This window comes from Panthera uncia, chromosome D4, assembly GCF_023721935.1.
Source record: "Panthera uncia isolate 11264 chromosome D4, Puncia_PCG_1.0, whole genome shotgun sequence".
Classification (NCBI taxonomy): domain Eukaryota; kingdom Metazoa; phylum Chordata; class Mammalia; order Carnivora; family Felidae; genus Panthera; species Panthera uncia.
In genome coordinates, this window is record NC_064807.1 from 86,620,176 (window position 1) to 86,637,524 (window position 17,349).

At 46.0% G+C, this 17,349-nt stretch overlaps 1 protein-coding gene across 9 annotated transcripts in view; it reads left to right on the plus strand.

Moving 5' to 3' along the window:
* The window catches only part of NUP214 (nucleoporin 214), a 94,721-nt gene that overhangs the window by 35,974 nt on the left and 41,398 nt on the right, over positions 1 to 17,349 (plus strand). For all 9 annotated transcript variants that reach the window (XM_049630369.1, XM_049630385.1, XM_049630376.1 and 6 more), the window contains 3 exons: positions 7,695 to 7,955; positions 9,074 to 9,235; positions 11,334 to 11,433. In XM_049630369.1, the coding sequence (XP_049486326.1) occupies positions 7,695 to 7,955; positions 9,074 to 9,235; positions 11,334 to 11,433 (523 nt within the window). The remainder of the gene's footprint in view (positions 1 to 7,694; positions 7,956 to 9,073; positions 9,236 to 11,333; positions 11,434 to 17,349) is intronic.

Genomic DNA, 17,349 nt, shown 5'->3' on the forward strand with positions numbered 1-17,349 from the left:
TAGGGGCTCCTGTGTGGTTCAGTTGGCTAAGCGTCCGACCTTGGCTCAGGTCATGATCTCACGGTTTGTGACTTGGAGCCCTGGATCGGGCTCTCAGCCCAGAGCCCGTTCTCGATCCTCTGTCTACCCCACACGGCCATTTGCCCCTCCCCCTCTTGCACACTCTCTCTCAAAAATAAAATTTTTTTTAAAAGAAATTTAATCTTCACTGTATCATGATGTATTAATTTTTCGTTAATCATATAATGTTGAATTAGGTAAAAAAAAGACCAGAGAATTCTTAATAGCTTTTTTTTTTTTTTTAATCTAAAGAATACCTTGAGGACTCTGTGCTAAGAGAGAGAAGCCAGTCGCGAAAAGACAAATACCGTATAATTCTGCTTATACGAGGTCCTTAGAGGATTTCATTCTTTTTTATGTTTCTACACACTCACACTCACACACACACACACACACACACACACACACACACACGCAGCAGGCAGCACGCATGCACCTCACATCGTCTTAATCCATTCACCTGTCAACGGACACTTGGACTCTTTCTGGAATTTGGCTATCATAAATAATGCTACAGTAAACATCAGAGCGCATGCCTCTGAATTACTGTTTTTCTTTGGGTAAATATTCAGTAGTGCAATTCCTGGGTTGTAGGGTAGTTCTACTTGTAATTTTTTGAGGAACCCCCATACTGTTTTCCACAGTGGCTGCACCAGTTTGCATTCCCACCAACAGTGCACAAGGGTTCCTTTTTCACCACATCCTCAGCAACCCTCGTTTCCTGTGTTTTTGATTTTTAGCCATTCTGACAGGTGTGAGGTGATACCCCATTGTAGTGTTGATTTGTGTTTTCCTTATGATGAGTGATGGGGAGCATCTGTCCATGTGTCTGTGGGCCGTCCGTGTGACTTCTTTGGAAAAATGTCCGTGTCTTCTGCCCATTTTTTAATTGGATTATCTGGGGTTTTTGGTGTCAACTTGTAGAAGTTCTTGGATTTTGGGTACTAATCCTTTACCAGATAATTTGCAAATATCTTCTTCCATCCCGTAGGTTGTCTTTTAGTTTTGTTGGCGAAACTTTTAGTTTTGATGTAGTCCCAGTAGTTTATTTTTGCTTTTGTTTCCCTTCCCTCAGGAAACCTGTGTAGAAAGGTGTGGCTATGGCCGATGTCAAAGAAATTGCTTTCTGTGCTCTCTTCTAGGATCGTTAATGGCTTCGGGTCTCACATTTAGGTCCTTGATCTATTTTGAGTTTATTATTGTTCTTAATTTTATTTATTTGTGAGAGAGAGCACGTGTGTGTGCACACATGAGCAGGGGAGGGGCAGAGAGAGAGGGAGAGAGAATCCCACGCAGGCTCCACGCTGTCAGCGCAGCGCCCAACGTGGGGTTCGAGTCCACAGAGCGTGACCTGAGATCATGACCTGAGCCGAAATCAAGAGTCAGACGCTCAACCAGCTGAGCCACCTGGGCTCCCTTTTTTTGAGTTTATTTTTGTGTGTAGTAAAATTAAATAGTTTAGCTTCATTCTGCTGCGTGTAGCAGTTCGGCTTTCCCACCGCCATTTGTTGAAGAGACTGTCTTTTTACCATTGTGTGTATTCTTTCCTCCTTTGTGAAAGGTTAAGCATATACTTGTGGGGTTATTTCTGGGTTTTCTATTCTGTTCCATTGGTCTGTGTGATCTATTTTAATGTGCTAGTACCATACTGTTTTTTGGATTTTTGTTTTGGTCTGTTTTTTTGTTTGTTTGTTTTTTGTTTTGTTTTGTTTTTACCATACTGCTTTGATTACTTTAGCTTTGTAATAGAACTTGAGGTCTGGAATTGTGATGCCTCCAGTTTTGTTCTTCTTTTCCAAGATTGCTTTGGCTGTTTGGGGTCTTCTGTGGATCCATACAGAGTTTAGGATTGTTTGTTCTAGTTCTGTGAAAAATGCTGTTGGTGTTTTGATAGGGAGTGCGTTAAATGTATAGATTGTTTTGGGTAGTATCGCCATTTTGACGTTATTTGTTCCTCCGGTCCGTGAGCACGGCACGTCTTTCTGTTTCTTTGTGTTCTTTCCAATTTCTTTCGTCGGTGTTTTGTAATTTTTAGAGTACAGGTCTCTCTACTGTTTTTAATGAACTATTTGAAAATAAGTTGCAGACAGGACTCGTGACTCCTAAATTAACCAGCATGTGTCCTTTAAAAGCAAGATATTCTCTTACACAATAATACAGTGGTCAGGGGTAGAACATTTAAATTCACAGAACACTGTTACCAATATGCAGTCCATACTCAGTTTGCCAGCTGTCCCTCTTTGGGCCTTCATGGCAACTCTTTTTTTTTTTTTTAAATCAAGGATCCGGTTTAGGGCTGGACATTGCGTGTGAAGTTGTCATTCTCTTTAATCTCCTTGACTTGGCTTTTGTTGTGAGCTTTACTACCTGGAGCCTGTCTCCCCAGACACTGTCATTTGGTTTTGCCTGGTTTTTGAGGGTTTGGCCTGCTGTCTCCGTCCGTTCGTTTATTCTCTGGATGGATTTCTCTTGTTGCACAGCAGGTTTGTAAGAGTCCTCAGTCGTCACGGGAGGCTGTGATGGTTTTTGTGGCTGTTTATGTGGTATTTGGCTGTATAAATGTGCCGCACCTGTTCATCCATTCTCCTCTGAGTGGGCATTTAGTGTTTGCGGTTTTTAGCTGATAGAATAGAATGTTGTTCTGAACATCTTTGTGCACGTCCTTGGGGCACATACGTCCTCCTCTTACTTGGCCACGTGGCTCGGAATGGAAGTGGTTTGTACTCTGTCCGCACGCTCGGCTTTGGTGGATTCTTCTGTGCAGTTTTCCAAAGTGGGTGTACCAGCTTATTTTACTCTTACCGTCAAGGTAAAACTATTTCAGTTTTCTGCATCTTTGCCAAGCTTAATAGTGTCAGTTTTTTTTCCTTTGAAACTCTGGTGTAACCCTTTTACGTGTTCCTAAATATTTAGTTAATAGTTGACTTTCGTGAAGTGTGTGACGCCATCTTTGCTCATTTACCTATGGGATGATCTGTCTTACTGATTTGTAAAGCTTTTTATTCATTCTGGATACCAGCCCTTCGTGGTTATATGGGTTGTAGAGACCCCCTCTGTTCCTCGTTTCCCTCTCGGTGATGTCTTTTGGCAAAAACAGAAGCGCTTAGTTTTAAAATAGACTTACCAGCCTTTTCTGGGGCAGTTGGTGCTTTCCGTGTTCGGTTTGAGAAATCCTTCTGTAGGACGGGGTAACAAGAGTATGCGCGCACTTTTCTCGTTGTTTGGAAATGTTAACGTTTTGCGTTGCAGATTTAGATTTACCACCTACCTGGAATTGGTTTTCTTCTGAACGATGGTATTGAGGTATGGTTTACATAAGATTCATCTTCTATAAGCATAGAGTTTGAGAATTTTTATTAAAACTTACGGGATCGTATCGCTGTCACCACATTCCAGTCTGGGAACACCTGCACCCCTCGGGAAGTTTTCTCACGCTTCTTTGTGGTCGTTCCGTCTTCTGCCCCCCGGCAGCCACTGATGTCTTTTCCTTCTGTGTGGATCTTCCTTTTTTGGGAATTGCATATAAATGGGATCACATCTAGTTTTTCTGTTTGGTTTCTTTCACTTAGTGTGTTTTTGAGGTTCCCCTCAAAACACACATGTGTGATGCGTACACACATAAGTAGCTCGTTCCTTTTCGTTGCTGAATAGTTGTCCATTGTGTGGATGTATACTGTCTGGAATTGATTTGTGCCTGAGACATACGTGTTTTGTATTTAGATAGCTGATCATCCCAATAATATTTATTGAAAGGACCCCTTTCCTCACTGCTTTGTGGCCACCTTTGTTATAAATCAGTTATCCTTGTGTGCAGGTCTGTTGGTCTCACACACTGGTTGGAAACCACTGCTACTACGTTGCCTTAATTAACTCCTACTAAAATAAAGCCTCAGTACTGTTCTTTTTCTAAATTCCGAAGCTGTGCTGTCTAATACAGTAGGCTGTTTAAATTAAATTAATAAAAACTAAAGTTAAAAAGTCAGTTACGCAAACCCAGTAGCCACATTTCAAGTGCTCAGTAGGCGCATGCGAGTAGTGTTTATTGTGACGGGAAACATAGATGGAGTAATGCCATCATCACAGAAAGCTCTACAGTCTAGGACAGGGGTTGGCAAACTTTTTTTCTTCAAGGTAGTAAAGGGGTGCCTGGGTGGCTCAGTCGGTGAAGCATCCGACTTCGGCTCAGGTCCTGATCTCATGGTCTGTGAGTTCGAGCCCCACGTCGGGCTCTGTGCCGACAGCTCGGAGCCTGGAGCCTGCTTCAGATTCTGTGTCTCCCTCTCTCTCTGCCCCTCTCCTGCTCACGCTGGGTTTCTCTCTCTCTCTCTCTCAAAAATAAACAAACGTAAAAAATATATGTATATACACATATGTATATATGTGTGTATAGTAGGCTTGCTGGCCCCATGATTTCTGTTGTACCTGATTCAACTCTGCCCTTGTGATGAGAAAGCAGCTATACACAGTATATAAACGAATGGGCTTGTCTGTGTTTCGATAAAACTTTATTTATAAAAACAGGTAGCTGCCTCATGGTCTTAGTTTGCTGACCTGTGATCTAGAATGCTTTGGCGCTTGCTTTCCATCTCCATATTAATATCGGAATTGTCTTGCTAAATTCTGTATCCCTCAACTCTAGAAGAAAAGTTGAGATTTTGATTGGGATTGCATAAAATCTCTAGACTGACTTGAGAGAATTGATGTTTGTACAGTGTTGATCTTTCAGTTCCTAAACATGGTGTGTGTTTAGTGGGGTCTTTAATTTCTCAGTGTTTTCTTCATGACAGACATACACATCTTTTATTGGATTTATTCATAGAGTTTCGTATTTTTGATGTTCTTAAAATGGTGGGTTTTTTTCATTAAATTTCATTTTATGTTTTATGTTAGATGTGATAATAGAAACATATTGGATTTTTTTATGTTTGATTTTGTATCCAGCAGCCTAGCTAAACTCATTTATTCAAATAATGTCTGTGGCTATTTCTTGGACTTTCTATGGGAATAGTTATAGTCTCCATAGATACACTTTGTTTCTACTTTCTTGTTCCTTTATTTTTTCTTTCCTTATTTCTTTGGCTAGGACGGTCAGTGCAGAGTCCATTAAAGTGTTGAGTGGGCATCCTTGTCTTGAGCTCAAAGGTGATACTTTCTGTATGTTCCCCATGAGATGGGACGTTTGCATCTACCGATGATTTCGGTCTTTCTTTTTTTCTCTTAACCTGGCATTCTGCCTTTTCTAATCTGAGTTGGAGTTTAAGCAGAAAAAGATTCTTTAGGTTTCAACGGGCCCCTTTTCTCATGCCAGGAGGTAGCTGCATCCTTGAGCCCAGCAGGGAGCGGCTCACATCAGCTATGAGGACAGCACCGCTGGGAGACTGGGCCTTCCAGCCTCCTGGCCTCTGCGAGTGAGCATAGCGCTTGTATGTCTCATCCAGTGGCTCTCCCTCCATCCAAGGTCAGCGAATGGCCTCCCGATGATGAAGGAGGAAACTGCGAGGTCTCCCGGGCTATATCAGACCTTGGGAGTTACGTAGTAATGTCAGTCTCTCTCTATCCAGTTCTTGAAGGCAGTGGATGTGAATCGTCTTTTGTTGCTATTACCTCTTGGGAACCAAGATTTTAGAGAACTCTTTTAGAGCACGGTGGCCCTGAGAAAATGTGAGGTTTGTGTTTGTTTTCTGCACACGCTGTTACACGGCTTTGGTGGCTGAAAGCACCACCTTTAGTGGCTGAAAGCATCACAGATGTGTGGGGCAGAAGTCCAGGCGCAGAGGGGCTCAACTGTGTCCTCTGCTCGGGGCTCCTGGGCGGAAGCCAAGATGGTGGCCGGGCTGGGCTCTGGCCTGGAGGTTCTGGGGAAGAGTCCGCTGCTAAGCTCATTCCACTTGCTGGCAGAATTCAGTTCATTGCAGCTGTAGGACTGAGGTCCGTGTTTCTTTGCCACGTGCTCCCAGCCCCTTCATCTGCAAGCCAGCGAGAGCACGGTCTTCTTATGCCTCAGCTCTCTGACTTCCTCTGCCTTGAAATGCTCGTGAGATTTTACATTGGACTCACCTGGATGATCCAGGCCAGCCTTCCTATCTTAAGACCCACTGACGAGTAACCTTAATTATGTCTGCAGCATCCCTTTGCCGTCCGACGAAGCATAACCTTATGGGTGTGGCACCAGGGGCAAAGGTCATGGGGTTACAGTTCTGCCTCACACAGGGTTCAGTCTTATGTGCTATTGTTTAGGACGTGGTCAAGTTTTTTATTTATTTTGAGAGAGAGAGAGACAGAGACGGCACAGTGGGGGAGAGAGGGAGAGAGAGAATCCCAGGCAGGCTCCACGCTGCCACCGCAGAGCCCGATGCCGGGCCTGAACCCACAAAGAAGCCGTGAGGTCATGACCTGAGCTGCAACCAAGATTCGGGTCCTTAGCTGACTGAGCCGCCCAGGCACCCCAGCCTTCCTAAGCATTAGTTATAAAGTCCAATCATAGCAATTTTTACTTTCTAGGGTAGTTAGGAGGATTAAAGGGGATCATTTATATAGATCCCTTTCACGGCACCTGGCGCCAAGTACGGTCTCGGGAAATCTGCACTGTGCTTTCACTAGCAGTGCTGGTGGTTTGGGATGGTATTTCTAAGTCACCCTGTTGCATAAGTACGTGCACGAGAATACTCTGGCAAAGTGCTGTCCGGTAGAACTTGCATCGACCAGAGAAATATTCTATATTTGTGCGCTCCACTATGGTAGCCACACGTAGTTGTTGCGTGGCCGGTGAAGCTGACAACTCGAAATTTTCATTAAATTACTTTCAATTGTTTTTGTCGCACCTAGTCCCATTTGGCTCATGGCCACCAGATTGACGAGTGCAGCAGTCCCAGCAGGGAGCGATGGGTTTCGGTTGTATTTGCCTATTGCGACAAAATCTTGCGGAGCGATGGGCCTGTAAGGCAGGAAGTCAGTAGATGTTAGCAGTGGTCTTAAACAACTTGAGAAAGGGCCGGGTCTTTTGTTTGGTGTATGGTTTTTCTGGTATACGGGAAGTAATAATGTATTCCAAAACGGCAGGAAGCCTTCCTTCATCGCTTAACAGGAGGAAAAAAAGAAAAAGCGGGAAAAGTCAGGATTAATTTCAGTGACTTTTTTTTTTTTTTTTTTTAAACCTAATTGATTCAAAAGAAGCAGTCGATGGTTGGGCGTGTTGGAGGCACCGGGACTGAGGACATTCAGTCTTCCCAGTTCGTGCGACGCCTGTTCTTAAAAGTTTGTTGTTGCAAAGTGACTCTTTGGTGGACGCTTGTCTGGTACTTTCCTTGGTTTGTTGTCGTTCTGCCTGTGAGAGCTTCTGGTGGGGGCTCGAGGTCTCCTGCATTTGCATGTATTCCGTCTCTTACTTCACATTTTTTGTTGTTGTTTGTTCGACACTCAAAACGTTCCCGTCCTACGCAGCTCGGGTTTTCAAAGCTTCCTTGGAGCAAAGACCCAAAACCATATGTGTTCACCTTCCACCACGGCTTCTTCCACTTAAAATAAGTCATCGCTAAAGTGTTTTTAAACTGGATAGTTCTCCGTCGACAGTGAAAGTAACGTAGCTCTCAGACTCGCTTGAACCGTCTCTCTTGTGTTTGTTTCGGGCTTGGCAGCCAGCCTGTCTCGGTCAGCCTTCCTGTCGCAGAGATACTATGAAGACTTGGACGAAGCCAGCTCCACGTCGTCCGTGTCCCAGTCTTTGGAGAGCGAAGACACGCGGGCGTCCTGTAAGGACGAAGACGCGGCGGTGCAGGCCCCTCGGCACGCGCCCGTGGTTCGCACCCCTTCCATCCAGCCCGGCGTCTTGCCGCAGGCAGCGCCTTTTGCCAAATCTCACCTGATTCACGGTTCGCCCGGCGTGATGGGAACTTCGGGTAAGTAAGCGGTGAGATCCCCTTCAGGTTTGGGTCCGATGGAGGAACTGTGCCACGGTCACCCCCGTAAGTCCAGTCCGGCCCGTCCCCGCTAGTGTTTCAGAAATGAGAAGACAAATTCAAAGGAGGTGGGTCCCCTTGAAAGAGGTAGGAAGGAGGGACCCGGCCGGGCTCACACTGACACAGCTTCCCTGTTGAGTCTAGCTTGTGTTTCTAAAATAGGTGTTGGAGCGGCCGGCTGGCTCAGTTGGTGGAATGAGCGACTCTTGATCTCGGGGTCGGGGGTTCAAGCCCCATGTTGGGTGTAGAGATGATATATAAACATGCATAAAAACAACAACAACAAAAACGGTGGTTTCAGGTGTAAGAGGAGGAGGCTGTCTGCCTCACTCTAAAGCCACATCTCCGTAACTCATGCCTTTCAAATCCTGGCTCGTTTCAGCTCATCATTTTTGCCATATCCTGCCCCGGACCTTGCCAGCTGCCATGCTTGCCCCAGCATTGGCTCACAGAGGTGACCACTGTTGGGCTGTCACACCTTCCGTTCCAGAGTGTCAGGATTTCACACTGAAGTGAAATTGAGAGAGAACACTCGTGAGCAGGGCAGAGGGAGGGAGAGAGAGAGCGAGCTTAAGCAGGCCGCATGCTCAGTATGAAGCCCGGCACAGGGCTCGATCTCACAACCATGAGATCACGACCCGAGCCAAAATCAAGAGTCAGCCACTCAACCGACTGAGCCTCCGAGCACCCCACACTGAAGCGACTTCTAACAGGGAACAAGCACTTACCGATCGGGAGGTGCTGGAATGGAGAGATTTTTATGAGAGGAGAGCGAGGCCTTGACCTCTGTTGGCCTGTAAGTTCTGTCTCGGTCTGTATCAGAGGAGATGCTTGTGTCAAGTGCCGTAGCTGGCAGAGTCGAGCAGGCACACGGCACGCGGCATGTTTGGAGCATCGAGACGCCAGCCTGGGAGTTCATCGGTACTTTCGTGTGTTTATGCCGAAGCATCTTTAACCTTAGCGCTTTCCCTGCGACCTCACACTGGGGGATTTGCCGTCTTCACTTCTGTGCACTCCTCCCTGACCCACTCCCTCGCTTGGGTTTCTTTTTCCTTCAGCGTCTACGTCTACCAGCAAACTTATTCCTCAAGGGGCCGATAGCACGATGCTTGCAACAAAAACCGTGAAACACGGCGCACCTGGTCCTTCCCACCCCATCTCGGCTCCCCAGGCGGCCGCCGCTGCAGCGCTGAGACGGCAGATGGCCAGTCAGGCCCCAGGTAACACGGCTGCCCTGCGCTTTGCGGAGACTGACGGGAGCCTCGGCAGTCACCGGCCGGCACGGCGGGTCCCAGGCAACAGCCGGCTCTCTCTGCTGCCCTTGAGAAGAGAGGCCCGATGGGACGGCCCCCTCACCCCCGCCCCTTTCTGGGGAGAGGGTTCCAAGAAGGCAGAGACTAGATCCGATGCTTTTTTTGTTTTGGGGGGAGGTATTAGATCCGCCGCATTCAGTCGAGTGGTTTTCTGATGAAGTTGTTGATCCCTGCTTTTGAACAGCGTCTGCTTTAAGCCACTAAAAATTGCCTGATAGTGTCATAAGGATCCCAGCCCCCCTGGGAGGTGAGTCTTCGCGTGCCCATTTTGCTTCTGAGTAATGTCAGGTGAGAGAGGTGACGGTTACCCAGCCAGTAAGTTCCAGGACCCAGACTCCACCCCTGTGCTCTTTCTGTTGCAGTACGGCGTTTTCTTTTTTTTTTTTTTTTTTTTTTTTTTAATTTTTTTTTTAGTACGGCGTTTTCTTAAAGATGGCTGGGTTAGCCTTTACAGACAGAAAGTCTAGCGAACTAATCATAATCAGCGCTTGCACTTTGTCAATGCTTTGCGGCTACCCAGAATCTTCTGTGTTAGGGTTTCTAAGTAGTTGGCCTTGAGCGCGTCGGTTACCACTAATCAGTTTGTACAAGCCACTGGTTCTCAAGTGGAGGCTCTTCTCACCCCGCATTCCTCGCCAGCAGTTGGCGGTGCTGCTGGCCTCTAGCGGGTGGAGGTCAGGAACGCCACAAAAGACCTTACAGTGCACAGGACACCCCCACAACAGAGGATTACCCAGGCCCGAAATGTCAATACTGCTGAAGTCGAGAAACTCCGCCGTAAAGCAAGTGTTTTTGTGTTAGTTGAAGGAAATTGGTTGTGGATTTTAGCACTGCTTGGAACACGTATCCCTTTGGACCGTTCTTTTTAAAAGACTAAAAAGACATAGTGGTCTGATTATGACAAAAAAGGATTACCATTGTCCAGTGATGAAAGCGTTCTAAGAAAAGTTCTAATATTAAAACCCTTATTAAAGCTCCTCAAACAGGTATGAAAGCGCACAAACAAGGTAGCTTTCTAAGGTACCTTTGGGCCTTCAGAACAAGTAGAATCCTCTGATGTTTTCTTTAAACATTACTCGGAACGTGCAGAATCTTGGTCAGCATTGCGCTGAGTAGGCCCCAGATCAAGCTGACTGAGTTGATGATTTATAAACTTAAAATCGGCCAGAATGTAGGGTTGTTCCACTCAGCGGGAGACGGTGTGATCTCTGTTATCATTTTGGAAGCAAACATTTCTGAGGTGTAGGCACGTTTGGATGTGAAAGGTGACATGTGTGCAGGCTCAGGCAGGACGAGCCTGGTCGCTTCCTTGCAGGAGGGAATGACAGCAGGCCATCACAGGCCCGCCGTCCTACCTCGGCCACAGCCTTCCACTGTGCCAGAAATGTCCGTAGAGGAGACCCGGGAGCTTTGCTCGGGCCGTCTTGGTAGTTACTTAGAAAATGTTAGTGTTTCGGAATGCAGTTTTAAATCCTAAGGCAAAAAAAAGCTCCGTCTTACTCATGCGTCTGCCTCACTAAGCCGTGAGATCCTTTAGAGAAGAAACTAGGTTTTGGACATTTTTTGTATTCCCAGCACCTAAAAGAATCTGGTGATAAGCCGCCCGTGCGAAAGAATGTTTGGGTGGGTGGGCGGGTGGGTGGCAGAAATCCTCAACCTGAACACCGCTCTTACTCTCTTACGCTCCTACTCTCTCCGCCCCTTTTCAGGACGAGCCAACAATGTGGCAGGTGCCGCAGCTCCACCCTTTAAAAGCTGACCAGTGTTCTTTTTCCCTAAAATAGTACGTCTGATTAAATTGCGCAGAGCCTCATCCCGTAATCTTTGTGAATGGAGTAGGCCGGCCGTCCCATTGATCACAGAGCTGCAGAACTACCCAGAGTAGATTTCCTTTACGTAATAAGATTACTGCTTGAATTCGTGTCCTGGTTGTGCATTTATACATGGCTGGAATTTTTGATCCTGTACGGCAATTAACATGCCCCTCTCCTCTCTCTTTAAATAGCTGTAAGTACCTTGACTGAATCAACTCTGAAGAATGTCCCTCAAGTGGTAAACGTGCAGGAACTGAAGAACAATCCTGGAGCCCCCTCTGCGGCGATGGGGTAGGTGACTGCTTTCCAGTATGTTGCAGCCCCCTGAGCTCTTCCGTAATAGCGAGGAACTGCCTGCAGGGGGCCGGCAGAGCCTTAGGTTCTCTTAGGTTAGATCTCTAGTCCACCGCACTCTCTCCCGGGCATAGGGAAGAATTGAGGGGCATGTCTTCAGTCTGAACGTAGGGATGGTGAAGACCAGCGTCGTTCAGGGAGTTGGTATCCGGTGATTCGTCCGGCGGCAGGATGAACAGCCGCGGGCCCCGTGTTTTTTCCACATGGGGCCCGCTCTCTGCCACCCCCGCGGAGCAGGTCTGCTCACTGCTCTGTTTTGGCCTTATCGAGTGGCCCTGTTTTGCTGGTCCGCTGGCCTTCTCTTGATTCCACGTTGGTCCATGTATCAACCCCGCCCGTTCCAGGGATTTCTTAGTTATCTCAGGGCTGTACTGACAGCCAAAAACAAGCCTACCCACTCTCCTATCTTGTAGTGACCTTGACGCTTTGGTATGCTGTTTATACCCAGATGGCATTTGTGGTTGGTGAACTTCCCAAGGGAAAGAACTGTGCATTCGAGTTTGGGAACTATAGCCAGATTCCTCGTGTAGGGAAGGCGGAGAAAAGCCACCAAAAGGCAGAATATTGCATAAGGCAGGAAAATCCAGCTTAACGGTGAAAGCAGTATGGTCTGGTGTTTCTGAGATACTTCAGCCGTTAACCACGGAGAAGCACCTCTTCGTGATTTCACTTAACCTTCTTAACCTTTGTTTCCCTCGAATGGTTCGTCTGAGCAGATCTTTGATAAGGGCTGGGTCGGAGGAGCAGTTCTCAGTGTGCCCTCTTCTCTGACTTGAGAAAAATAGACCAAAACAACTCAAAAGGAATCTTGAAGAAACTTTCTCTTCCTTCCCTACAGGACTGGGCTCCAGTACAGTTGTTTAGCTTGCAGGCCCCGCCTGGCACGTAGTTCCTTTTGGTGACCATTTGTTGAGTAATAGGTTAACTCTAAGCATAATTGATACGCAAAACTGCCTCTCCCAGTAAAGTTGAAAGAGTTGAAAGAAGGCCGGGATGGCTAGAGGCCTGGCAGGAGGCAGAGTACCAAGACAGGGTGGGGGTGGGGGGGCCTAACATGGTGGGATTGCTGGTTTGTTGGTTTGTTTTTACCAAAACACCCCCGACACGTCATTTCTTTCAGGAATTTTGGCGTTTGTTTATGTCTTTCAACGAATGCTTCGTTAAATACTTAATACTCCGTTCTAGGTGCTGGGGATAAAGCGTTTAAACAAAGCAGGCAAAAGACAACCAACCGCTTCTGCCCTGGTCACGGAGAGACGAACAATAAGGGAAATGAGTAAGACAGGAAGTATTTAAGATGGTGACAGGTGTGACAGAGGACCCTGAAGTAGGGAAGGGATTTAAGGAGGTCATCCGGGTACGGGCTACAGTTTTAAAGAGGCTGGCCAAAGAAGGTGCCTCTCCTCCACGGCTCATGACTAAAGTATCTCAGAAACACCAGACGCTGTTTGCTTGCCCCGTGAAGCTGCATCTTCCTGTCGTACGTAAAATTAGGCCTTCCCATGGCTTTTGACACTTGACATTTGAGTAAAGTCCAAAAGGTCAGAGAGCAGGTCTCATGAATATCTCAGGGAAGAAAGCTCCAAGCACAGGGCCTGTAGCAGGAGCGAGTCTGGCCAGTTGAGGACAGCCAGGAGGCCGCCGGTGGCCGGAGCGGGAGGGAGGGCCCAGGGAGAGGAGGTCAGGGAGTTAGGTGGGTGTGGATTCCTGTATCCGGTAATATCTAGGGAACCTCGGTCAGGACCTGGCTGCTGACCGTTGGCTGCCTTGGGGTAGGTGTGTGACCTGATCTGATTTGTTTTGTTTTTTAACTTTAGCAAAATGTGTTAAATTGAGGCACGATTTATATATAGTAAAATTCACCTTTTTTTAGTATAAAAGTCTGTGAGCTTTAATAAATAGTTGTGATGACCCGTGGTTTCAGCAGGAAGCTTCTGGTTCTTTTTTTATTTTTAATGTTTATTTGGTTTTGAGAGAGGGAGACAGAACACAAGCAGGGAAGGGAGAGGGAGACATAGGGCTGTCAGCACAGAGCCCCATGCGGGGCCCAAACCCATGAACTGCGAGATCATGACCTGAGCCAAAGTCGGACGCTTAACCGACTGAACCACCCAGCCGCCCTGATCCTTTGCCCATTTTTAAAATGGATTGTTTGTTTCCCATTCTTCAGGTGACCTTTCACTTTCTTGATAGTGTCCTTTGGAACACAAAAGTTTTCATTTTGGTGAAGTTCAGTTTATTTTTTTATTTTTTTCTGCCTCTGCTTTGGGTATCGTAATCGTATTTAAGAAACCCTTGCCCAGTCAAAGGTCACAAAGGTTTACACCTATGTTTTCTTCTAAATGTTTTAGATTTAGCTCTTACGTTTAGGTCTTTGATCTATTGTGACCTAATTTTTGTAAATAGTGTGACATTGGGCTCCAACTGCATTCTTCGGCAAGTGGGTATCCAGTTGTCCCAGTACCATTTGTTGGAAAGACTCCCCGCCTCCTCCCGCCCCGATTAAATTGTCTTGGTGTTAAGTAAGCGTCAAGATTCATTTTACTTAACTTTTACTTTTTTTTTTTTTAAGTTTACTTATTTTGAGAGAGAGAGATTGGGGGGCAGATGGGCACAGATAGAGGGAGAGAGAGAGAATCCCATGAAGGCTCCACACTGTCAGTGCAGAGCCCAACACAGGGCTTGAACTTACGAACCACGAGATATGACCTGAGCTGAAACCAAGAGTCGGACATTTAACCAACTGAGCCACCCAGGCACCCGGCACCCAATCTGTTCTAATTGGAGTGCATAGACCATTTACATTCAATGTGATTATATCATGTTGGGTTTTTTTTTTTTTTTTTAACGTTTCTTTTTCAGAGAGAGAGAGAGAGACAGAGCATGAGTGGGGGAGGGGCAGAGAGAGAGGGAGACACAGAATCTGAAGCAGGCTCCGGGCTCCAAGGTGTCAGCACAGAGCCCGATGCAGGGCTCGAACTCATGAACCTCAGGATCATGACCTGAGCCAAAGTCGGACGCCCAACTGACTGAGCCACCCAGGCCCCCCTATATCATGTTGGGTTTAAATCAACATAATGCTGTTTGGTTTCTATTTGTCTCATCTTTTCTTTGTTCCATTATTCTTCTTTTTCTGCAACTTCTTTTGGGTTGAGTATTTTTTATGATTTCTTTTATCTTTTTCGTTGGTTTATCAGTTATAGCACTGTGTGTTAATTTGGGGATTGCATTATGGTTACAGTGCACATCTTTAACTTACCCCAGTCTGTCTCCAAGTGACATCGTACCACTAAGGTATCACATGAGAATCTTAGAGCAGTATTCTTCAATTTCTGCCCTGCCCACCTTTGCAATATCGTCATTGTTTGTACATTTTCCTTCTACCTGCGTTATCAATTCCATGATATGTTGTTATAAACAGTTCATTATCTTTTAAATTGATTTTTTTAATATTTACTTAACTTTTGAGAGACAGAGAGAGAGAGAGAGAGAGAGAGAGAGGGAGAGAGAGAGAGAGGGAGAGAGAGAGAGAGAGTGAGCAGGGGAGGGGGAGAAAGAAAAGGGGAGAGAAGGAATCCCAAGATCCCAAGCAGACTCTGGGCTGACAGTGCGGCTCAAGGCGGAGCTCAGACTCAGGATGCGTGAGATCATGACCTGAGCAGAAATCAAGAGGCAGACGTTTAACCGTTTAACTGACTGAGCCACCCAGACACCGCTGAATAGATCCAAAGAAGAAAAAAAAACCTCTTTTGCTTACATGGGTGGTTTTATCATTTCCGGTGTCCTTCATTTCTTTGTTTGGGTTTCCTTCTGCTTGAAGGGCTTCCTCTGACATTTCTTCAGGTGTAGATCTGAATTCTCTCAGCTCTTGTGTGTCTGCCAAAGGCTTTATTTCACCTTTGTTTTTAAAAGATCTTTTCACCAAGAATTCTGGGTTGACAGTTTTTTCTTTCACTGACTTAAAGATGTTGCCCCGCTTTAAAAATAACTAGTAATGACCATAACCTTTAAAAAACTGCTCCTCAAGTTTTTTCTCATTATAAATACTCATTGTAGACATTATGAAAACCAGATAGAAAAATTAAAATCTTTATTCTATTTACTTATTCATCTTTGTTCTGTGAAAATTTTGTTTCTTAAAGTAAAGTTGGAATACATGCTGCTTTGTAACTTCCTGTTTCAGATTCGTCATGAAACTTAGTTGTGGACATTTTCCATGTCCTTCTAAATCCGTGACAGAATCCTGTGTTTACATTTAACATAGATCTTTTTCAGAACTCTAATGCAGCTCCAATTTACATTATGTAAGTTATTTGGCATCTGGACATTCAAGAACCGCAGTTTGAGTTAGAAGACCTTTAATGATATCTTGGATAGTATCTGAGTCTTCGGGGACATAAAATTGGCCAACAGGGGACAACGGTCGGCAGTCACAATCTTCACTGCCAGACATAAGAAACTCCTAAAAATGAACCGATAGCTCTTTTCTCCCCCCTTCCACTGATTGACATTGGGGATGCTCATCTTCTGTCGTTATCAGGAATGCTATTGGACACATTGATCATTTGGCACACTTGGGCAGCTGTATCTGTAGGATCGATTCTCCAGTGCAGGACTGCTGAGGCCAAGGAGGCATCTGTGTGCTTGGATAGTCACGTGTGTGGAATTGTGACTGTTGGTGGCACATTTATTTGTCTTCCCACAAGCCTTGTATGGTGCCTGCCTGCCTGCCCGTATCTCTGCCCGGGGTGTCACATTTATGGCCAGACTTCAGGGTGACTGCCCATCTGACAGGTGAGAAAATGGACGGATGCCTTTTGTTTTCTGTATCTTCTATCATCATCTTTCTTCTTCTCTCCTGATTTCTGTTTGCTCTGTTTCTTCATTTGCTCTTGAGATGTTGTCCTGTCTCCTTACTTGCCTTAACCTGTCTTTAAACTATTACCAGAAATTCCTAGTTCATTGGTTAACTTGAGCAGCTTTCGTGGGTTAGATCCGCTATGTCAGATGTGAGTACCTAACAAGATACTCGTGGTCAGGATTAAGATGTATCGAACTAGGGCATAACCAGCTTCCTTGGTTTTTAAGCCCTTTATAATGTTGAAATAGGGGCGCCTGGTTGGCTCAGTTGGTGGAGCACACAACTCTCGACCTCAGGGTCGTGAGTTTGAGCCCCACGTTGGGTCTAGAGATTGCTTTAAGAAAAATGTTAAAATAGGGTAAAAGAATGAGTAGTTGGCCCCTTTCACCACAGTATATTTACCTTAGTGAAATTCATTAACCTTTAAAGGACATTAGGAAAGGGCTTAGGTGACATTTGAATGCTTCACAGTCTTAACAATTCAGTCTCATATCTGTGTGTGGAACACGCACCCCTACAACACACATCAGCCCGCCGCCTGTGCGGGTGGCTCTGATAGGGTGCGGCAGGTGACAGAGAGCAGAGTGACTTTTCTGCATTCCAGGCAGTCTTTGAGACAGTTTCCCGTGTTTATGATATTTGGGATTTTCCCCTGCAGTTAGTCTTTATCAGAGTGGTCTGGGGCATGGGGAGCCAGAGAACTTAGATTCTGTTGGAAGGGTTTTTCTCCAGGAACCACCGTCCAAGACCGGTGAGACCCCATTACTCATTCACGTGTTCTAAATTTTTTTTTTTTTAACGTTTATTTATTATTGAGAGACAGAGAAAGAGCATGAGCATGGGAGGAACAGAGAGAGGAGGAAAAGCAGAATCTGAAGCAGGCTCCAGGCCCCGAGCCGTCTGCGGGGCTCGAACTCACCAACAGCGAGGTCATGACCTGAGCCCAAGTCGGACGCTCAGCTGACTGAGCCACCCCAGGCGCCCCTCATTCA